Source organism: Hippoglossus hippoglossus, chromosome 4 (genome assembly GCF_009819705.1).
Source record: "Hippoglossus hippoglossus isolate fHipHip1 chromosome 4, fHipHip1.pri, whole genome shotgun sequence".
NCBI classification, from domain to species: domain Eukaryota; kingdom Metazoa; phylum Chordata; class Actinopteri; order Pleuronectiformes; family Pleuronectidae; genus Hippoglossus; species Hippoglossus hippoglossus.
In genome coordinates this window covers 4,677,722-4,696,922 of record NC_047154.1, presented here as the reverse complement: position 1 = coordinate 4,696,922, position 19,201 = coordinate 4,677,722, and the positions used below count along the sequence as shown (strand labels likewise).

At 40.1% G+C, this 19,201-nt stretch overlaps 1 protein-coding gene across 4 annotated transcripts in view; it reads right to left on the bottom strand.

Annotated features, from left to right (window-relative positions):
* Positions 1 to 16,540, bottom strand: part of farp2 (FERM, RhoGEF and pleckstrin domain protein 2) — a 32,503-nt gene extending 15,963 nt beyond the window's left edge. For 3 of the 4 annotated variants that reach the window (XM_034583203.1, XM_034583206.1, XM_034583207.1), the window contains exons 1-7: positions 16,227 to 16,384; positions 15,385 to 15,617; positions 7,308 to 7,412; positions 5,634 to 5,676; positions 5,471 to 5,549; positions 3,561 to 3,658; positions 3,045 to 3,159 (exon numbers count right to left, since the gene is read on the bottom strand). In XM_034583203.1, coding sequence (XP_034439094.1) covers positions 3,045 to 3,159; positions 3,561 to 3,658; positions 5,471 to 5,549; positions 5,634 to 5,676; positions 7,308 to 7,412; positions 15,385 to 15,585 — 641 coding nt within the window. In that variant the 5' untranslated portion in view covers positions 15,586 to 15,617; positions 16,227 to 16,384. Of the gene's footprint in view, positions 1 to 3,044; positions 3,160 to 3,560; positions 3,659 to 5,470; positions 5,550 to 5,633; positions 5,677 to 7,307; positions 7,413 to 15,384; positions 15,618 to 16,226 lie in introns of all 4 variants that reach the window. The other variant, XM_034583204.1, reaches the window with a different exon arrangement.
* Between the last annotated feature and the right edge of the window lie 2,661 nt (positions 16,541 to 19,201).

Genomic DNA, 19,201 nt, shown 5'->3' with positions numbered 1-19,201 from the left:
ATACATAATGAAGACCAGGCCAACAGCTTGAGTTGAATTAACACTCAACAGGCTGAGGCTTGTGGATATTATGCAGTTTTCCATTTGATTTACTGCACACAATCTGAACAAAGTAAGATTGTATCATATGCCAAGTAGTGTTACCTGAAATCCTTTACAACTATGAGGATTTGAGAAACGTTATCTAAAACTATGTGATTACAACCAAACAGCATGTTAGGAAGACATATCCATCCAATCATCACCACATTCTAATTTTGTTCATCCGTTAAGCGGTGAAATCTCCTTAGGGCCCTCCCCTGCCCCACTGGCCTTATGGCTAATAGACCAGCCAGAGCAGGGGATTAGGCCAGGGAACTTGCCGCTTGTGCTTCCACCCTGGCAACTGAGGGAAGAGATTAGCAAAGGTCTTTAGAGCTGCCTGATACACTGGGTTGAAAAGAGCCCCCGTTGGCCACAGGATAGTACTGTGATAACAAGGAGGCTGGTGGTGGGAAAAGTGCAGAGAGGGGTTTTGTCAGGCTCTAAATTCTGGAATGGGAAGAACCCCCTATTATAGTTGTTCAGCAGGAATATTGTCTCTTTTCAATTACCTAATCATAGTTACCACTTAACATTTGTGTTTGAAGCTACATGGAAGAGGCAAGTGCAGTGTATCACTGCTTCCAAATGGCAAACCTTTGTTTGTGTGGTATAATTTGGAATTTAAGGCTCTCCGAGTTCAATGTGTCATGTAGCATAGATTACAGAGTTTGCGCAGAGTGCATGCACTTTGCAAGTATAGGCATACATGGCCACCGCGCCACAAGTTGAGCTGGGATAAGCTGCCTAACAAAGCCCGAGTGAAGTTAAAAATGACTGAACAAACACCAACAGAAGGCAAAACACAGACACCTTCAGCCTCATAATACTCCCTGTTAGATTAATTGTTTTAAGTGGATCATCCTCACTGACTGTTGCTTAAAGACAGCAATCTGCTAACTATGTCCATTGGAAATAACTTGCCATTGCCAGCTCGACATATAACATGTTTTACTTTCTGCAAAACTAACCAACAAAAGAATATGAAGAATATACAAAAGTGAAGTTTAGCAGAATCATTCTCCACAAAAAGTGCATTATGAGATGAAAAGCAACAGATGGCAAAACATGACATATGTAGTAACCAATTACACAGTGGGGGAGATAGTTACAAACAACTTTTGAATACTTTAGACCCAAGAAAAAGACTGCCTGACAGAAAATGGTTCCGCCACCCAGTTCGGCCTAAATTGTATGATTCATGTCTCCAAACTTTGGTGCAACAACCACCAATTAATATCAAGTTAAAAAGCACAGACTAGGATGTCTTTTGCAAACAGTGAAGGGATGTTAAATATCATCTACTTATTATCAGACAAAATCCCAGAAGATATCATGGCATTATTTGTTTGTCAATATCGCACACCCTTTACTCCAAACCACATACGACGACTGAATGAGCCAATTTTCAAATTCACCCAGCAGCTTTTTGCTTTCTCAGCAATGACAGTTTCCAATTTCTCCGCATACCATGTTCACTTCACAGCTAAATAGACAGTGAAATTGATCTTTCACCACAGTTTCAATTTCCATATCTGTCGAATGTCACAAACATAAATATTTGAAACACTTCCTGTACCTATTTCAAAGTAAAAGCATCATTTCTATTGACTGAATCCATTAATTTGTTTTCAAAGGTTTTTATTGTTATTGCAAGACCCAAAGATACACTGCTTCTTACTGTAGAATCCTGGTATTTAGTCGATTACATAGACCTACTCTATTCAAGGACATCTGGTATGACATCAGTCATACCAGAAACCTCATATAGCAGCCGTCACGTGCTGCACACGCATCCAGTACGGCATAGGCATAACATCCAGTGAGAGTGAAGAGGTATGTATGCATTTAACGAAAGCAAGTGACACCATGAAAACAAAATTTTCACATGTAATCTGTGAACCAGTGTATTATTTTACACCTCTCACAAAAACTGATTTTGCTTCTCGCTAATGTTGTTTCCTTGGTTTTACTGTGATTACACTGATCATTTGTATCCCCAAGACATCACAGCAGGAGGTTAACTGCACTGAACCACAACTGTGCTCAGGTCTGAGGCCAGACCGTGACAGCCCTGCCCTCAGCCAAGCTGTGACGACGTCACAGTAAACTGGTTTAACATGGTGTCAGGAGTTAGGAATCAATCACAGTTACTCAAGCTAAAGGGTTGTTTTACTACACCTGGTATATATTGTTTATATACTTAACTTTAAAGTAAGTAGCTATAATTTTAAGTGTTGTACTTTACTATAATTTAAGAGGCATAGCAAGATTATAGAAAAATTAAGAATATTATGAAATGTGCACAACAGAGTTGAGCATAAGTGTGAAGTCAGCAGCTGAGACAGAAAGCTGCTGCTGCAGCCTGGTACTCAGCTGGTGTTTTCTGTGGTTGGTATGAGACACTGCAGCAGTAAATGTAAACTTAATAGGATCATTATAATTGTTTGAAGGAGCAGGAAGAGGTGCAGACTTTGACTTTCTTACTGAGTTAATTGATTCGCTGCTAACTCCTGGTTTGACAAAACCATTTTATTTCAAAATTAGCAGGTAATTTAAATGTGGGTAAACCCACTAACAAAAAGCAATTGACTTATCTCCCATTGACAGTAGGTGTTTGTCTTTCTGCTTTTTTCGCAGATACGTCATGTTCGAAGTCACAAACGCACCAATGACTGAGGCGCTCTCACCTCAATGTGTTACCAAATTAATGTGTTCACCCTGGTGTTTTGTTTCCATAAGAGTCAATCAGAGCCGGAGCTGCAGAGTCTTTTGACCCGGGAGTGAATGCCAATTGAATCCATTACCATTGCAGACAAAATCCAGATGTTAGTGAGTTTTTTGACCAGTGGAAAAGGGACTTAAAAATGTGGCAACAACAAAACAGTCAGTCAGGTAAATGAGCAGCACTGAGAATGCAACATGGAAACAAGGCGTCTTATAGACAAGGCAGCACAACTTACAGATGTCTGCGGTGAAGCTCCATGATCCTCTCTTGCACCTTCTCCTGGTAAGGCAGCATCTTGTTGCTCCTCAGGTAGTCTCCGTCTGCCATGTCGTCATAGTCGCCAATCTCCGCTGTGGAGAAGAGGTAAGAAACATCAGTTTCTTTGTACATCGATGTAAGGATCTATTTAGAAAAGTCTATTGATTCTGAATGTGTACAGATTGGATTTGATTGGCAATTAATTTCAAAATTCAATGACATTAGAATGTTATTTATGTAATAGAGCTGAATGGACCCTTCAATGTTAGGGTTGAATATTTCTCAGTAAAATACACTTAAACTGGAATTTTAAGCCTTTTACTCAAATTTTTCTCTTCCAAACCATTTTAACGTTACTACAGCTGTTGTAAATAGATACATTTTCAAATGCAGTCATTACATTAAGAGACTCATTTTCATCTGGTACAATATATGTGCAAAGTAACAAACCCAAACTCTTAACATTGTAGTTACAATAACAGCTTAAACATACACTGGACGAGGTGAGATGCCAACAGGGCTGCAGTATTTTCTGTGCAGATCAACCTGCTCTCCATCAAATCTCTCTTCATCTGCAGGGAGAATAAATACCTACAAAGAAAAATACAGAGTTCAAGCATTTTTGTTCATGGGGAACTCAAAAGAAATCATGCTTTTTAATGGGTCAAATCATGTAACAACTCTTTAAAATAACTTTCTAAATCACAAACTTGTTTATTTATTAAAAAGGTGGAGTGAGTCATTTTAAATCAATAAACATATCTCCTCATAATATCTCCTCATTGTCAACTAGCTGTGCATTTCTATACAGTCCAGGCTCTGCAAATGGGCAACAAAGTAGTTTGGACCGGGCCAAACAATACTATCCCAGCCAATCAGCAACAGGGGGCGTCCGTGCAGGTGCACAGGACAAGGAAAAGTAGAAGAGAAGAGGGGAAATGGGGGCGTGGGGTAAATCTGGCACATGCTAATGGCTGGTGCCAATATGAGGATTACCAAGGGAAGGAGGGGCAGCCGTCTATGGCGTCTAACCTTCTATTGCTGCCAGACTATGTTGAGTTGTAAATGGGACTGACTTGAACTGAAGACAAGAGGTGGCGCTAATGTGAGTGCATGGAGGCAACTGCTGCTGGTGGCAATGTGGTGGCAGTGGGACAGCGGCATATGCTCCACAAGATAATTGCATTGTCAAAAAAAAGATGGCTGAGGAGCAGCCAAAGAGATGAAGAAATATAAAAAGAAGCACCATGATTGGACAATGGAAAAGGCATGGGGGCTGATCTCTATCATGGCAACAACATTCATAGAATCACTTCCTCTTAGTAAAAGCACAACATTTGTTATATTGCAGTAATGCTTTATATCAAACTGAAATACAGTGCTTTAATTTGAAAAGTTGTGAACTTGGATGGATTGAATTTAAAGGATGTGTCGATTGCTTAACAGACCTCTGAACTACAAGGAATATTTTGGAGGTAGCTGCTGCGTGCGCATTAACACAGGCAAAGCTAACAGAACAGTCCATTCCAAACAAGCATATTAAGAATGGGCATAACACTCGCATCTTGATTTATTCAATAGCCAATATCAATCCATTGTTTTCCATTTTCTCCAGACTTGTAACAAAATCATAATTATCTTAAAAACAGGTGTCATGCACATATACAGAGAGAGATGCTTATAAAATTAGCATGACTTATTTTCTGACATCACACTTCTCTTTTCTCTGACCAGGTGACTAGTTCCTTACTCTTCATCCTCTCACTGAAGTTGTTAATACTTATACCTGCTTTGCCACAAGGGAAGAAGGGACCCTTGTGTAATTTGAGGGGACCGACGCAACTTCTGTAGTAGAGCACATAAGGTCACTTGGCCTGGGTATGCCCAACTACAATACTGTGCGTACAGATCCAGATCCCGTTTTTCTTTTAATTTTAAGAAAAAGAAGGCTGTGCTGCCTTTTCAGAGCAGCCGCTTTTTCCCCATTGTAAAGTTTCTTCCAAAAGGTTATTATGTACAGAGATATACAGCTGCCAGACTCACAACATAATTCTGTCAAAGTAACTGATAACTTAAATCCCTGTACTCGACCTAAAACATGAGAACATGCAAGTCAGAAGTTACTCAAGGTCAAATTTTACAAATGTGAATCCTGCGTTGAAATTTAACACTACCTTGAGTTTTTTGTTAAAGCAAAAATAAATACACAAATTGACACATGCATGGGCTTCTCACTGAGTGCAGCTAAGCATAAAAGGAATTTAGAATTTTTTTTTTTTTTTAGGAGGACAAATACTTGAATGCCCTGAAGCCAAAATCGTGAGCTTCTGAAGAGTAAAAAAAAGCCCTTCTGCACATGCAAGAGATAAATGTAATATCCAGTAGGAAATTACAGTCACTGACCTTGTGTACTCCTCCTGCAGCTGACCAGGGTCTGGAGGAAAGAATTTCACTGCCAGTCTAAACAGGGTATTAGCTGGTCCTGAAAAACAAACATGAAAACACATCATCAACACACATGCATTTCTATTAGAGGGAACCTGAGCTAATAATTGATCTCACTTACTTCTGACTTGTTTAAAAATGGGTTTTGTGGGTTCCAGCCAAACCTAGAGGAAAGAAATCATCCAATATTATGAGATATTTTTACAAAATCTGACAGGTGGTGACAGCTTTATCTTAAATTACTCTTTCACAACACACAGTTTGTATATTGTGTCAGCATCTAGATGATAGCAGAGATATGCGGCAATGTTTTGCCACAATCTTGTGGGCAAACGCTGGCCCACAAACCCTCACTGCCTGTCTTATTACATCTGGGCCTGATTGAGGGAGGAATGCCCCTAATCCAGAATGCTATATTGAGAAATTGGTATCAGCTGATATTTACCTAAATTCTTCTATCAGCTCATAGTTACACATATGCATGTCAGGGGAAGAAAAGTATAGATATACTTGTCCATCTGTTGCTTATGCAAAACAAAACCAATATGTTGGCTTTGATCTGTTGATAGATGAGAAATGTTTTTCATTATTTCCTATTTATTTAAATACATTTTTAAATGGTTTTCTGCACAGGAAATGCAAATGATACACAATACACAGCTTAATCTTTGCTTAGCCAGTTTTGTTCATTAGAAGGTTTAAGAACATTTAAGTTAAATAGTTTTTGCTGAGGCCTAGGCCTTTGGTCTGTTTTAGACCGTTTAACTGTGTTCACAGCAGGGCTGCGAATGTATGTAATGATGTGTGAATCTTTATGTTCTATTGTTTATTATTTGCACATTAGTTTATTGTTTTTTGGCAATGAATAATCATGATACAAATACAGACAGAAAGAACGATAAAACAGCCAACTGGCTACCAGTGTGTTTTTCCTTTGACAAACATTGTTTGCCTTGGAAGTTATAGCAAAGACAAGCAAAGCTACCGGTAAAGCTGTATTGACGCAATTAAAAAGACGACCAAAATGAAACGTCCCATTTCCATTAACAAAATTGGAGGGTTCTGAGTTTGAACATTGGTGGAAATAGTTTGGATAATTCAAGTACACAAGTCAACAAAATATATAACATGGATCTGGTCGTTTTTAGACTTTTTAAATAAAGAATTGTTACATATTATATCTTAAATGAATGCCGGATATCAGAATAACTAAGAAATCACTCTGAATATCCCTCATCCAAACATCCTGCAATGGTGAGTATGAAGCTAAACATTTAGTTTGTTAATGGAAAATTTACATTAAAAAAAAAAAAACTGCAGAGCCACAGATGTGTTGTTTATAAAACTGCACCAGCTCTGTTCTCTTTTTGAAGAATGACTTTCATATCTCCTCTCTATTGCTTTACCAAAAGTTGTAGGTGGTCTTGAATTCCACTTATGCTTCTGGAAGAATAACATGATGGAAAGTCTGACATATGGGCACATGTGTCAGACGAGTTAAAAATATGCTTAGATTATATACTGCTCAGTTCCAGTGAAAACAACACAACCTCACTGTGTGTGCTGTAGGAAGCTAGTTAGCTAGAAGTAGCTGAGGAATGACTCAGAAGTTGGTCCTGTTCCCTGACTTGGGTCTCTCTGTCAGCACGCTGTGACCTTTGACCTTTAAAATGTTTCCTACATTTGCTGGTCAATACTTAACTGACACATGTAATCAGTTTGCATGTCAGTTCCTGGATTTTCAATGTGTCCGTTTCAAACAGGAATCTGAAGACACGCTTCCTGGCGTACATACCCAGTTCATCTGCATGTTCTGATACTCGAGGCCAAAGTAATCACTCTCGATGAGGTTGCCTCTGTGGAAAACCTCAGAGAGGAGTGCCTGTCCAAGAGCTTTGGGCTGGAGGAAAAAAACAAAAACAACAGAGGAGATGGAATCATTATTTTCATCACTACATCAGCATTAGGATCTCATATGACCAATGATGATGATACATCATAGAATATGAATGATGGGAAATAGCTTTCTTTTAACAGTACAAGGCAGCTGACAAAAAACATTGGTGAGTTACAGAAATCAAATCTTTACTCAGGCTACATCCACATTATTGCGTTTTCGTTTGAAAACTAATCAACTCTGCCAAGGAAACACTTGCCGTCCACACTACTCAGTTTTTGAGCCGCTAAAACGGTGAAGTTGGAAGCGCTTCTGGCCCTGCTCTAGTTTGAAAAGTCCAAGTCTGGACGGGTTGAAACAGATGACGTAGACACTGACAACCGCTTGCTAGTAGGGTCTTTTAGGTCACGACATAACCCTCTCTGATTCGTCGGGCTCCTATCATCTGACCCAATTCAGGAAGAAAACAACCGGAGGCTCTCACTAGGACATTTGCGTTCACACATTCACCTCCTCTGGAAAACTGCAGAGGACCTCTGGAGTTCAGGTGCAGAAAATATTTGGCGTCTGTAAATGATCCACTTCATTACGTGTATTATAGCCACATACCTTTCATCTATCGATTCAAATAGTTTCTTAGACTTTGATGGACGAATAGACAGCAAGAACGCATCCTACTGTACGTTTCCTGATATCTTCCTCTGAGAGCAGCAAAGTCACACGCAGGAACTCTAACGATGTTTACCCTCTCAGCTCTCTGGGGTTTGTTTTCACTAAATGAAGAACTAATTACTATGTACTAAGAACACACTGCACTTGAGGTTTGGAATCCAAGCCTGTGACTTTTCGAGAAAATTATAGCCTGAGACATCTGGTTGTAATGTAAAATAGTATTTTTAAAAGCCTTATAAAAAGAACTGCTTTGCATCGGCTAACGTCGAACACTGCAGCTCAAAAGAGCACCAGGAGATTTACTGTAGTTAGTCTTTTCATTCCTTTGATACAATCACATGTTCTGCATCACAAAAATCTATAAATTGCAGTGTGAAACCTACTGACACGCCATCCATAAATGTAGGAATCTGCTGTAAAATGCCTTTTTTTCTGTGCATTTACAGTGTCTGATTTCAGCTGATCTCAGCCTGGGAACAAAAGCCAGTGTGTTACAATAATTTGTCTGCGTCATCTTTAAGCGGAGGCCAAACATACTACTCACAAAGCATCAGTAAGTATCTGAGACCAAATGCACATTTTGAAGGATTCTGTCTCTGTTCGACTCGTTCAGTGAAAGGCAATTCAACTAGGAGTCAATGTAATCGTATACTAATCTCAAAGCTGACGGATGCCAATGTCTGATGTGCTTGGTAAACAAAGTCATTTGAGCGAAACTAAATCTTCTCTTTGAGTAAAGGCAACATGTCCATACAAAAACCTCCATTTCTGCTGTTTCCACTTAAAAGTATATAATGTTCACATCCTTAAGGTGTAAATTAATTATAAACAGCATTCAAGATCCTAGAAATGCATAATAAAAATAATCAGGCTGATCCCCGCTAAGCCTCAGGATTTATATTATGTATATATATCAATTGATACTCTACCAAAACTATAACTCAGAATTACGGACTTAAGTTCGACAAGAATAGAATAAACTGTTATATGAATGTCATGAGCAAATGTCTCTGTGTTGACTGGTGTGCTTTCAGAGGCCCCTCCTTTGTGTTACTCATTAACCCTCTGCAGGAATGTTAAACTGTATTCAGAGCGCTGTCGTCTCGAGGGAGAGTATAAATCTCCTCTGGGATATTTAGCTTTTATCGTCCACAATCTGAGAGGGAGGGATGACGGAGATCTAATTTCTCACTGACAGCTAACTAATAGGAAAAGGCACACGACTGAAGATCACCCTCGCATGAAAACACACAAAAAAGTACAGTGAACAAACTCCTTTCACTGCCGACTGCTGGGTTATCTGTGTGTCCGATCAGTTACTGTAGACACACTGTGGGTGCACAGTTATTAGAGCACTGCAGGGTTATCACCCTTGTAAAATGCGTGGCATCTTTGAGTTCAAGAGCAGAAACATGTGACTAAAGGAAAAGAGCCAAACTTGAATTTAGAGCAACAAAATGACAGACTGAGCACTCACTGTGGTGATCAGAGATCCAGGAATATAATATCAACCACAACAACATTGTGACATATGTCAAAGTATCTTCTGTATATAGAAGAAACGCCTTTTCCTTAAAGTTTGCCTTTGCTGAACCAATTTGGTACTCAAGCAAACAACAATTACAGTTGGCAGCAGCCCCATATGTTGCATTAGAGAAAGTGAGTCTCATCCAATTAAAATGTAAATACATCCAGTTTAGTCATCAAATCACAATTCCTATCACTCACAATCAAATCTGAATTATTGAGAGTGTGAATATCCTATGAAACCACAAAACATTCCAAAAAATAATGTGAAATTAAGACTACATCCACACTACGTTTTCCTTTGAAAATATGCGTTTTCAAACTAAAATGATCTCTATCCACATGAGCGTTACGAATCCATAACAGTATTAATCCCGAACCTTACTAAGACACCTAAAAACACAAATCACGTGATCACTCATGTACACTGGACATGCACCTGATGCGGCTAATGCTGGTCATTTTCTTCTGAAGGTGGGTCATGTTATCAAAGCTTGACGAATCAGCGAATGCGAAGTTTTGATTGAAAAGACCCAATCAGTTAGTGGTATTGAGTGTCTACGGCATTGTTTCCAACATTGTTGTTTCTACCATTCAAACTTAAAGCAGCCCCGGACATTTGAAACTAAAACGGGGCCAGCAGTATTTCCAAACTTCTCCATTTTAATGGCAATAAAACTACGGAGTAGTGTGGACAACAGACGTATACATAGCGGAGTAAAACTTAGTAGTATGAATGTAGCCTAAAACTAGTTATTTGGTCACAAGCCTGTCTGCCATCAAGACTAAGTTTATTTTGCCATGCAGATAAATATGCATCACAAAACAGCCCAAATGCCTGTAATGTGACAGTGAGATCGCATTTGTTAACACCCAACTTGTGGTATGACCATGGTCTCATCTCTGAGCTCTGATGTTAAGGCAGGTCAGTGGGTCACCCAATCAAGCTCCGAAAGCAGCAGGGATTATAACAAACAGATGTTTCTCTGGGAGGCAAATCTTCCTGTGTGTGCGCGTACTGAGCTTGAAAAGCAGCCCCCTATGTGGGAGGACCGCCTTTCTCATTCACAGAGAATGAAGAATAAAACAGACAAAAACACTTGTGTAACTCAAATATCATCCAGCCCAGTTCAGATTCAATACTTGGGTGGGTGTATCTTGCATGACAGGTTAAACACGGTTTATCAAACAGCAGTTGATACTTCCCAACATCCAGTGAATGGCGGTGAGCTCTAGCAGAACGTCCTACTGACAGCAGGGGTGTGTTGGGGCTTGTATTTGGCACAGTGGGACATACATTGTTTGGGCTTTACCACCAGCAGATTTCCTGCATTTACCATACATGTTAAATCTTGGCACACAGGTGACCAATTTCACAAGTTTGTGAGAAGACATTTCAAAGTTCAACAGGTTCTCTGATGACTTTATTATCTAAATGTCGACTTTCAATTTTTGGCTGGTGCTGGTTTCTCTTTTCACTCTCGGGCTTTAGGACACACCTGACAGTTGGGCTGAACCTTTATTGGTAGATAAATACTAGATAGTGGTAATCAGGATCAGGTGCTTTACTGTGCCTTCTGCTCAAGTCACCTGTGTAACCCAGATACTTTACAGCCTCAGCTTGGCTTTCAAAACAGAAAAACTTGATAGGTGGTGCCTAAGCTTCGTCCAAACTAATACATTTTCATTTAAAAACTAAAGCACACAAATGGTAGATAGTCTGTATTTATATAGCACTTATATAGCAAGTGCTTTACAGTACAGTTGAACATTTACACTCACATTCATATAGTGCATCTATGGGCAGCACTTTTTGCCCATATGAGAAGGGCTGTGGGGTTCAGTATCTTGCCCAAGGACACTTGGCATATGGAATAGGGAAGTTGGAGAACGAACCGCTTTACGTCCTGAGCCACAGCCGCCCAGAGCGCTTTTAACATGACCATTCACATTCATTTGGCAGTGCCAGTGTGACCAGGAAGCATAGGAAGCCTACTCTGCAGTTTTTGCTTGCTTACAGAAAATACTACCACCAAGAAACAATGGTGATAAATAAGACCAGGGTATTTCTTTTCTTGGACCATTGACAAGGTATAACTGTGACTGACAGTAGCTACGTGGGCCAGAAAGAAGGCGGTCTTATCCTTACTACTTTTAGAAATTAAACATTGAAATGTGGATGGCGCTAATTAGTCCAGGAACAACATAAGTGATACATATTGTGCAGAACAAGAGATTATTTGAGATGTTAAACAGCTCATTCTCAGCACAGCCATTAGACTGTTGAGCTACTTCAGAGCACAGTGGGATAGTGTGAGTGCTTTGTACAGATGAGAGCTGAGTGCTCAGCTGTAGTGGTTGTAATAAAGAGTCCAAGAGTGCTCCATGTTTGAGCACGCACTTGAAACACATGCCCTGTTCTACTGCATCTATTACACAGATAATCACATTTCTCTACTGTTCCAAACTACAGTCTACCATCACTTTAGCTCAAAAAACAACATTAAAATACTTTTTAAGTAATTGCTGTAATTTGTTCTTTTATACTGTTTACATCTCATAAACATTCATCCCTGTACGAGCTGGTAGAAGACAAAAGCAGGAGTAAAACAATATGTATGAAATATACAAGTTTTATCATCTGACTCTAACAGAGTAAAATGTGATTTCTGCAGCAGGCCACTGGTTGAAATTCCTGGACCAAACTTTTAACAGGGCTTCACTCCTGAGCGTGTCCCTTCCCCCACCACCCTTGCTCAAACATTGCACTGCCATGATGGCTCCCTCTGAACTGCTCCTTTAACACCAGAGGCTGCCCCCTCTGTCTCCCCCAAACTCAGTTGCTTGTCAACCTTGCTATTTATGTGCTTATTTGCTAACACTAACAGCAAAGCCTGCCCAGATTCCCTCCCACCATTACCCCCGACTATACTGCATTTTCACACAGCTAGGTTCCACTTCCCACACTCAGCCCTTTTTTGTGAGTTTTCGAGCTCTAAGTAACGGCCAGCTAAAGGGGTTGGCTATGCTCGATAAAAGAAGCTTGTGTTTTCCTGCTGTCCCGGCCCAGCCTCCCTGTCCAGAACCCACAAGGCTGAGCTTTCTCCTGTGCTGACTGGTGGGAGGGGCCTATGGATAAGAGCCATGCAAGCAAATGTCTGCTGATGATGACCATGCCGGGTACCTGCAGCAGATAGAGGCCAACACATCAAAGCACATGTGCCTAGGTCTGATTTCTCTGTAGTAGATCCAGGCTAAAGACATTATAAGGGCCATAAATCCATTTATTCTATCACACAATATGTTTTACAAGAAATTAGATCTATACTGCTTCACAGATAAAGTGTGAGAAAGGCAAGATCAAGTGTGCCTTGCATCTGTTTAAGAGAGAAAAGCATTTTAAAAATCACTTTTGACATGCAAGTATTTATGGTTCACTAACCAAAATGCAGCAGGAGTGGTAGGAAATAGCAGGTGATGAGCACTGTACACAAACCTATAAGATATTTGGGCAGCTGAGCAACCAAATGGGCCACAATGAGGGGCGGCAGTTGCTTGACGGCCACAACCATTTCAAAAATTCAACACTGCAATTTTGTATCTATTTTTGCATACAGTATGCAAGAGGGGAAAACTACCAACCCAGATAACGAAAGGTTACACTGCCTCATTAATTTTGTGATTGTGGTGAAATAGACACAAAACTGAGATTGATACAGCACACTGGCATTTCTTTTTAAAGTGAAAATTTGACCTAGTGGAGCGGATGTACAACTCTGTAGCCATTCTTTATACAGGCATAAATACCCACCCCCAGCCCCAAGCTCCTCAGACTGAATGAACAGAAATATTAAGCAATGTCTGGGCAGCGGTGAACAACGGAGCCTCTGAGAGGACATCTTGTTCTTGGCAAACTGCAGTCTGCTTGACAACAGGATTGCCATTCCAGTTTTGCAGCCATGTATTTCCGTCTGCCATCTCCTATCAACACCACGTTCAGAGCTTACTTTCAACTCTGAATGCACAGAGACCAAAATCCTCCGAAAACTGGCAAAATAAATGTTTAAAAGTTTCTTTACCTCCAGACAGAGCAGTGCACAGACCCACTTCTGAACAAATTACAACTTGTGTTTGTCTCATTCTATTAGCTTAAGACTAGCAGACAACATATGGTGCATAAGATTATGAAATGTCTGTCTCAGCAGTGCCCCCACACTGCATCTCCCTGAACCGTTATTGTTCTGGCTACACACGGATTTAGTATGGAGTAATAGGAAACATTAACCTATTCTGACACCTTTAATAGCTGCCAGGTTCAGTTATATTACACTGCCAATTTAAACTTTTCAAACACTCCTTTAACTGCTCAGTGGCGTGGTTGTTTGGTCACTGTGGAGACGCTACTTTGATCACTTTGATATGTATTCCCTCCACAGAAAGGAAGGAAACCTGCTCTGATAGTGGCTTCCTTATTGCTTCCTATTTGCCTTCTCGATAACTCCTGCAGCAAGTAAACATGGGGAAGCACTTACACAGTGGAGATCTCAAGATTTGATCACACCAACTGCTAAACTTTAAAAGAGATTAACTTCTCTATGAAGGAATTACATCCACCTCCCAGGTTATGTTTTCATCTGCGTTTGTTTGCTAGTTAGCAGGATTACACAAAAACTGCTCATCCTATTTCCGTGAAATTTTGTGGGTGGGTCATGACCCAAGGAAGAACCCATTAAATGTATTTGCGCATCCAGATCGGGGGGCAGATCCAGGAATTTTAATTTCTTTAACATTGTGAGATAGGGCAGTTTTCAAAAAAATTCTTGATTTCTTATTGAATAAATCATGGATATTGATGAAAAAAATTTAGGGAGCTGATATGATAGATCTAGTGAATTTTTCATAAGGGGGACAGTTGGACTTTGGCGGAGGTATGCAGTCTGCTGAGTGTCATCATAGTCACAACTGGTACAATTCTTGGCTACAAACTCACTCATGTTCATTTGTACCTCACGATTTCAACATTTCAGAGTACCCATTTAACACCGAAAGTTACCCTCTCACTTAAATACTGATATGATACATATTTTCATTTTTGAACAGCCAAATTTCAATACAGGACATCAGTATTAACACTGTGCCGTTGCTTGCGTTTGTTTCTGTAATGATAACAACTAGAAAGTCTCAATTTTGTCAAATGTGTACTACCTGCCAAAAAAAAGTCAAGTCCATGTAAATTGTAATTCCTGGTGCTGATTATTAAGATGCAACATCCATCAAAGCAAACCTCAGCCCACTGTTATTTGTCCATGTTTGCATGCTCAGTTGAAAACAATGCACCTTGGAATTCACAGCTTAATAATTCAAACTAAATAACAATGCAGAAGGACACAAACTTACACAACAACTGGTTGACCAAATGGCTAATGTGAACATATTCAAGTCTTAAGGCCTGGATGGTCTTATATTGGTCACCATTAGGACACAGGAAAGAAAACGTGTGCGTTGAGCAAAAATCTAAGCCAAGATATATTTCAAAAGTGCCCTGGTGAGTTACACTAAGTTGGCAGAATAAGAAGACTTAAGGAGGAAGGGATTTTAGCACCAAAGCCATGTGGCAGCTGTCACCAATCCAAGCCACACGCGAGCAGGGTAGCCAAGGACTGCAAGGTAAGATATCGCCTGCTGTGTATCAAACTTCAGACTTACCAGCAGTGTAAATCAAAGAGGATTTAGGAGGAAAACACAATGAGGCTGTGCAGCACTTTGAGACACTTACATCTACGTCAAAGAAGTCCTGAGACTCGTCCAGGGCCTGCACACGGATCTGTAGTCCTTGCCCATGGCTTTTGCTCCCAGCGACCATGTTGGCACTGAGGCTTTGGCCCGGATCCAAGGTGCTGATACCGGCATTGAACTGGGCCCCCAGCCTTGTGCCAGGGGTCTGCAGGGCCCGGTATGAACCTTCTATGTCCCCCATCACTGCTCACAGCAGCTCACCCCACTTCATTCCTGCAAACACACGCACAAAAACAACATGAAAACAAGTAGGTCAAACGTGATGGAACATTTGTGGCTAGAATGATTCAAATAAACTCATGTTTGGTCATGAGTCCCAGCTGAGTGTTGCAGGGTGACTTCAGGTGTTTTAACTGTTTTCTTCCCAGAATAAAGTGGTCCCAACTGTGTGAGGCTGTGTGTGGACATGTGAGGCTCATTCATTAAACACAAAGTCGACACATCTGGGAGCAAGAGCCGAAATTCACCGGAGCTACAATCAAACAGTTATGAACTTTAAAACAACGAGACGACATTAAAAAAAAAAGAAACACATAATACAAAGAAATGCGTTGATACGTTGCATGCGGGCCTAAGTGGGTCAGCGGACTTGTTGCACTCGCCAACATGTAACGCAAGAAAAACACACGCAGCGACATTCACCAACTACGCAGAACTCGTATGAAGTTTATGGCGAAGTGTGGATACGAGTTTACCGACGAGAAGCGAACGTATAATAACGCGACTAATACCCAGAACCGAGTTTTCTCTCCGTTGAAAACCCCGCGAGCTGGCAGAGTCAGTGAATACGATACAATGCACTCGAAAGAGTATTTGACTCACCGTTTTGCCCGCGTGGAAACTAAACGCTAAAAGTTAGTAACACAGAAAAGGACTCGGCTCCTCCGGCCATGGTCGTCGGTCGTCGAGCGTCGTTAACAGGAGTTTCGCTCGCGCTGCTCTGTGATTGGCTGCGGCGGTCCCCTGCGTCCTGCCATTGGTTGAAATGTGTGCGAGGATTGTCGGCTGCGGGAGCGAAGATTTACCTCCTTTACTTTAAATAGCTCTGAAGGATGAGGAGTAAACCGAGTGGAGCGTCGTGGCGCTTCAGCTGGGCCCCGTGCGGAGGGGCTGGAGAACGGTTTACAGTGCGCGGAACACGCAGAGGAAATACAATCCTTCTTTTATAGCATTAGTTTGGCGTGATCTCACTTCCAAACTTTTAAATGAAGCAGACTTTATTCGAGTTTGGCCCAAACGTGGATCCGTAGATACTATTTAACATGTAATTCTCACTGCAACATTTTTCAAATAATACAAAACGAGTGATTTCAATGAATGCATTAGATAATGGGGCGTCACGAGAACATGCATGCCCCCCTAATACACGTCTGTCATTGCATCAGAGCTGAATTAAATCAGTCAGGATGAATTTGATGGACTTTCCACTGGGGTCCATTGTTAAGCAGCATTTGAATGATGAGTGTCAAACAGAGCTGAGATCCAGAGCACTGAGATATCTTATTGTGGTGGAGCGCCCCCTACTGGTGTTGTCACAGCAGGGAACAAGGCTGCCATACTTGGGGAAGGTTTAGATTGATTCCATATAGAAAATCTAGTAGATTCACTTTCATCATTTTTATCATCAATAATGAAACTGCTTGATATGTGCTAACGTGTAGCAAAAATCTGTATTATTTTTGGCTCATAAAATATATAGCTTAATGTTTATATATGTATTTCTGATTCTTGTTTAGTTTTAATATATTTTGAAAAACAAACTAAGAAAATATGCATCTGTTATCTGCAGAGAGGCCTGGACTTTCTTACAGTGCTCAGAGCTGAAGACATTAGTTGACATTTATGTATTCCTCATGTGTGATCAGTGTTTTGGGTGTACTGTAGACATAATAACAGTAACACAACACATTTGCACAAGGAGGGGGTTTTCTTTCCTGAAACTGTATGAGATCACAATGGTTGGTTTTTGAGGTGTGTATCTTGTGCTGTATGAAATGTATCACAATAACCATATGATGAATGACTACTATAACGATGAACAGTAATAATGACTACCTCTCTCAAATAGTTTTTTTAAGTGATCATGAGTGTGATATGGGAGAGTATTTTAGTGGAATGTATTTGCTGTTAAGGATTTTGTTCACCCTCTTCTCTCCAGTGTCACTGTATTGTTGCCCACCTATAGCCTTAATCATTTTTTAAAAATGCCTTTGCTGGGCTCTCTCTGGCTGGTCGTCATGATTCAGAGACTGGTCACATGCTCTCTGGGTTGTGAAGGAGATTAGAAAAGCATCTTAAACTATTTTAGGTGTTTTTCTAATAGGTAAAAGAAACTCTGCCAGATTCAAGAGAAATTTAATATATTTCATTAGAATTGACTTTGCCCGCCCAATTTCTTTGCATCTTTTTCCAGCACAATAAATGAAAATCTTATGAATATAAGCCACAGACAAGATAGTCTATTTGTATAGGAAGGGAATACATATGCTGAACTTTAGAGTAATAAATAGAAGTGACCAATGCACAATGTTTTAATATACTTTGTTAAACACTATCATAAAACTTGTGATTCATGTAATGTAGACAAAAGGAAATCGTTACACTTGGGTTCTTACTATGTTTATCTCTGGAGCTTTGAGTCTCATCTCATGGCTCTCATCAACTTTCATACAGAACCAAACCAAACATATGATGAGGCCAGCTTGGGAGGGGAAAACATATCAAGTGGAAATTGTCTTTTCAGAACTTCTTGCCAAATAGATTTAATTTAACTTTGTTAATAATATATATAGTTTGCAGGAGCCTTAATAATGTTGGTGTATGAACATCTCCTCTTCTAAATAAGAAGTAATGTGTTTGTTACAGCCCTCTTTTGTGTTACATATACTAAAACAATCAGTTTTACACAGTTAACAGCTTTTAATTCTAAGAGAAGTTACACATCTGGTATCAGATCAATATATCAATAAGATCAATACAAAAGTGGCATCTTATTTGCTATCATAAGAAGGATATCCTTGTGGATTGGCTGCAAATAGGAATATTTGGTATAACCTGTTAAGCGGCTGAACTGCTGAATCATAAAGTCATTGAAAAGTACTTTGTCAACATTTACTCTTCATTGTTTCTCAGCAGTCCATCCACAGTAAACTGTGGCTTCTGCTGCCTGGTGATATAACAACCAGCAGAGGAATGAACAGAACCTGAGAATGTGTAGCCTCTCCTCTGTTGTTTTGGAGAGAAAGCATTTCTGCACAAATACGTTTTTTCCTCAAAGAAATCTGACACACTGTTCGTCATGTGTGTGTCGTTTCTGGGGATTCATAACAAATTGTGGGCATGGATTGAATTGAATTGCAGTGGACGAGAACTGGCTTGGTGTCTTCCTTCATTATCTCTCGCTTAAGTCTGCAGAAAACAGAATTTTACCACCTCCTTGTTTTTGGGATATAAAGATTGTTATTTGGTTAGTTAAGCTTTACTTCAGACTTGTGGGTCCATATCAGTATAACAAATAGATAATCACCCATTACAAGTACATAGGGATTAAAACACATACAGATATTGGTTCCGGTGCTTCTAATAACAAGAGTCACTCATTTTGAGTCAGTTAATCGAAACATAAAATTATGCAAATAAAATACCAGTAGATCTTGAAATGTGGGGAGATTGCTTGTCACAAATACGTGGCTTGTATTTGTCATTTGCATACAGTTCCCAGCACTGCTCCTCGTCATCATCATACAAATCCTCCCTCATGCTTTAACTTTGTTCACTACGTGTAAGACTTGGTAAGC